Raw genomic sequence first — 4,559 nt, 5'->3', positions numbered from 1 at the left:
TAGTTTGTATTGTTAGATGGATAATAAATAAATGAACTGCATCACGAACATCATGGACTATGTGTTTAATTTCCACAATCATGCATCATAAATTACTACTACTATTGTCTTGTTTGGATGTGCTTGACCCCACCCCTCACTGAGCGAGTTGGAAAGCTTACCCCACACATACAATCCTTTTTAGATGATGATGCAGGTACCCATGGTGGGTGACCCAGTATCTTCTGGGTTAGAGTATGGTGTGAGCGACTAGTGGATGCCAGAAGTAAGAGAGCATAATCAGGACTGTGCTTACGTCACACCGTGAGATTGTACAACATACTATGATATTTTTGGGTATAACTATGGGTTGTATATTGTTTTGAGATTTTATTATATGTCATGGATGAATGTTAATATACTGCTATCAGAGATCCTGGTAGGTTGTAAGACAAGTACGTGTCTTACTCACATCGTCGATATTCTTAATGGTAAGTTGGGTCTACAGAGAATGGGGTGTGACATTTCATCTTTTAGTCCATCTTTGTTTCTTAAACAGAGAAGGCCAAATCTTGGTGGTAGTGAACAATTTCTAAAATTGAACAACTACTTTGATGTAGATTAATTACCAAAATATGCTTGTTTTATTAAGAATAAGCCTAGGGTTGGATTCCATACATGTTAGGCCGTTGATCCCATGTGTTTTGAATGTAATAGACCACTTTTCTAAATCTAAAAGGGGGCTCTAAGATTGAGTACGAGATTACTAGTTAGTTTCCATTTTCATTAGTTTCCTTTTTAGTTGGGCTTGATTTGAGTTATATTTGTTTTCTTAGGAGTCAAGTTATTAATTGAGTCAAGTCATTAGTAGTTAGTTTCCTTTTTCAACTAGTTTCTAATTTCAGTTTTTAGTAACTATTGTATTAGGAGAATATTTGGTTTCCTTTTTGAGGAACTTTCTATTTTGTAATTCCCTCCCCCATTAACATTATAAATAAAGAAGAGGAGGCTCCTAAAAGCCTAGAATGATTTTGATAAAAAAATAATGGATGTTGCTCTTGTCTTCTTCATGAAGAGTTGTCTTGTGTTTGATCAAGGCTGAAGGAATTGGTATTTGATCCAATTGACTCTTTGCGGCGTGAAGTCCAAGAGGTCTCTTCAAGTGTTCTTTTTCTTCTTCAAGTTTTCTTCTTCTTATTCTCAAGTTTATCTACAAGGCCCTTCGATTCAGGTAAGAGATCTGTTGGTTTTTTTTTTCCAAATTCTGGGTTTAGAATTTCAGATTTCCATTCTGTCGCCCTTCTCTGTTCTGAGAGTTGCAGCCATCTGATGGCCTTGAATTTTGGATCAAGTGATAAGTCTCATCTAGAAGGAGGCTCAATACTAATCTGAGCATAATCAGACCAGCCGATTGTGAAATCTGGAAAGTCTCCTATTCTGGCCGATTCTATTTCCTGCCCAGAATTCTGATTCTCTTGGTACTGTGTGTTGTTACTGGTTGCTGATCATATACTTCACTGTTTATGCTTGTTAGTCGATGAGTTCAGCCCCTAAACCCTTGGCTGTTATTCTGTATCAGAATTTCTGAGTTGTTGAAATCGATTGCAAGTGTCATATTCTGTTATCTCGGTTTTTACTACGATACTGTGCTTGATTTATTTGGGTAATTATGGTTGTCCTTTGGTTTATAAGTTCCTGCAGTATTGGGTCTAGTTTGGTTTGTCAAATCTAGTCCTACATTACAGGTTTCTTCTCTTTCCTCCCATGATATTGCTTTTGGAACCTTGATTCTGTGTCACACATCTTCAAAGCAAAAAAGAGACGGCAAGCCATGAAACCAGAAAGGGTATGAGGATGGTGTCTAGTTGGTGCCATGTTTTCTCTAACTTTAGGGAAGTACATGCATATAGGTTTTGGAAATACTGAGGTAAATCTGTAATGAGGCATGTGGTAATTTTTTGTTATAGTTTCACGAAGCGATGTACAGTGGAAGCGAGTCTTTTGTAGAGGGTAAGTGAGCCAAGTTCAATTGTACAGCATCCTGAATGTACAGGTTGCATTTCTAGGCATATATTGATGAAATAAACAGAACATAACAACATTGTCAGAAATGGTTCAACTTACCTGTCCATAGACAATCTCATTTAGATCACTCATTGACGGAGTCCTCTCCATCAAGCGAGCCTACAACAATTGCTAACAGCATCAGTAAATACAGAATGACAAACTAAAATATCATGACCTCGAATTTATGATATTTTTCATGTCTTTTTAGAATCACAAAATTATAGCTCATTTGAACAGAAACTAGATTTTTTAGTTGTTTTATTTTGAAAAAGAATTACAAAGACCAGGAAGGCCATATGAAGCAAAGGTAAACTACAATTCAAAATTAAAATGAGAACATCAAGGAAACAGCAGCTTAACACCTCATGACTTCTTTAAAGAAGAGGTTTTATTCATTAAAGAAGTACTAACAACTTCTGTGGCCATATCTTATGTGCATTGCATCTCTAAGAGAAGGGAAGCCAATATAGTTTGATATATTGGGACCATTAACTGAATGACACAAGGTACCCCACTCCAAGAGCCTTTCTCATCTGTGCACAACGAAATGCAGAGAAATTATTTGAAGTAGCATTTCACATTCTCAACACCTCTGGCTCATGCTTCACTGCCACCATTCTCTCTGTTTCTCAAAGCCACAGGTTGAAGGGATCATCAACCTTCAGCTTGGAATCATGTTAAAATCAGTGAACATTTTTCATGGAGACAAATGGATCTGTACAGCCCCCCATCCTTCATTTATAACAACCAAAAACAGTTTAAATTAGACCAGGAAACACCTTAGCCGTACGCCCATACCCCCTTACAAGCTGTCCCATCCTTATAAACTCTAAAAGAAAACAAGATAATGTGGACCGATAACTTAAGCTACAAAAGAAAAAAAAATAACAGCTTAAACTGAACCATTAGTGATGGGGACATCAAGGTGTACAGTCGAAAGAAGAAGAAGATTCAACCAAATCCACCTTTGTGGTTGGAAGATTAAACAAGAAAGAAGAAGGAAAGAGAAGAAAGAAGAAAGAAGAAAGAAGGAAAGAGAAGAAACAAGAAAGAAGAAGGAAAGAGAGGAGTCGAACCAGCCTTCCAGCGCTGGGTTCGACCCCCCCTTGTCCTCCCAATCAACAGATCTTGTGGACCCCACAAGATCTTATTTGATTATAGTACTTTACTTTAATTCTAGTGTTATTTGATTGTCTTACATAATTAGGAAACTAGGACTTCTTTCTATTGGTCTATTAGGTAGTTTTTTATTTCAAGCAATTGAGTTTCTAAATATATTTTTTTTTGAAAGTTTATTCTATTTAAGTGTAAGGCCATTGACCATTGTTTAATTCAATGAATGTGAATTGAAAAACAGCCAAGAGCAAAGCCCCCACCCCTCTCACAATTCTCTCTCTCTTTCAATCTCGTCTTTCTCACTCTCTCTCGCCCTGTTTCCTCTCTTTAGTCTCTCGGCTCTCTCTTCTCTCTTCTCTCCTCTCTTGTCTCGCCTCCCTCTCTTCTTTTTTTTTTCATTCTTTTTTTTTCTATCACTGCTGCGATTACTCACTACTGCTGTTACATACTGCTGCCATTACTCACTGCTGCTGCTACCCTTGGCTGTTGCTACTCTCGGTTGCTATTTACTCTCTGCTGGTGCTGATCTCCTTTCAATGAATGGATTATTGCTGGCTGTACCTGTTGTCCGTGAGTTGCTGAGAGCCCCAACATCATTCACCAAGCTACATCGACAATACTGAGGATCTTTATACAACATAGTTTTTAAGGCGGTAAGGTGACGGAGGCGTTTGAGGGTCTTTCAAAGCGCCTTAGCGATAAGGCGGGCATAAAGCGTTGCCTTATCGACTAAAGCGTTCCTGTATAATTTTTTTATAAAACCAATCTATTTTGCTCAAATCCTAGTTGAATCCTATTACTCATATGTTAAATAAATATTAAAGGTTCATATTCGTACCAATGTAGATATTCATTAAGAAAACAAATCAATAAAGTGAATAAACTAAGTTCATCAATCATCAATCATCAATCATCAATATTCAATATTCAATCATCAATCATTAATCATATTAACATATAATATAAATACATAATCATGAAACAAAATTATAAATATAAAGAAAAGAAGACATAAAAAATACAAGTATTTATTATGCTTACCTCTATGATGCCAAAATGAGTGCCTAAGCCCTAAGGTCATCCACTATATTTCTACAAGCTCACCGTTGCCGGAGCAAGCTCACTGTTGCCGGAGCAAAATGGTCACCTGGATCAGTGGTTCTTCCTTGTTCCTTGATTCCTTAAAGCCATTTCTTAAAATCCTTGATAAAATCCAAACCCTGTTTGTGAATCGTGTTTTTGCTTTGTTTGTTTTGGTTATTTTTTGTGGAACATCTCAAGTGTTAACAAAACTATACACCTACCAATAAAAAATCTATATTTGGAATCTTCATCAAGTAATTTTAAAATGTGTTTAAAAAAAAAAAAACCCATAAGGCGCCACTTCACATAAGGCG

The 4,559-nt window shown here is 36.7% G+C and overlaps 1 protein-coding gene across 3 annotated transcripts in view; it reads right to left on the bottom strand.

The window, feature by feature from the left end:
• LOC122084685 overlaps positions 1–4,559 on the bottom strand; it is a gene marked incomplete at its 3' end in the record, with an annotated part of 33,427 nt that overhangs the window by 21,329 nt on the left and 7,539 nt on the right. For all 3 annotated transcript variants that reach the window (XM_042653126.1, XM_042653124.1, XM_042653125.1), the window contains 1 exon segment: positions 2,104–2,163. In XM_042653126.1, coding sequence (XP_042509060.1) covers positions 2,104–2,163 — 60 coding nt within the window.

The sequence above is a fragment of the Macadamia integrifolia genome, chromosome 7 (assembly GCF_013358625.1).
Source record: "Macadamia integrifolia cultivar HAES 741 chromosome 7, SCU_Mint_v3, whole genome shotgun sequence".
In the NCBI taxonomy this organism is placed as follows: domain Eukaryota; kingdom Viridiplantae; phylum Streptophyta; class Magnoliopsida; order Proteales; family Proteaceae; genus Macadamia; species Macadamia integrifolia.
The sequence above is the reverse complement of the archived record's forward strand: the minus strand, read 5'-3'. Positions and strand labels throughout refer to the sequence as shown.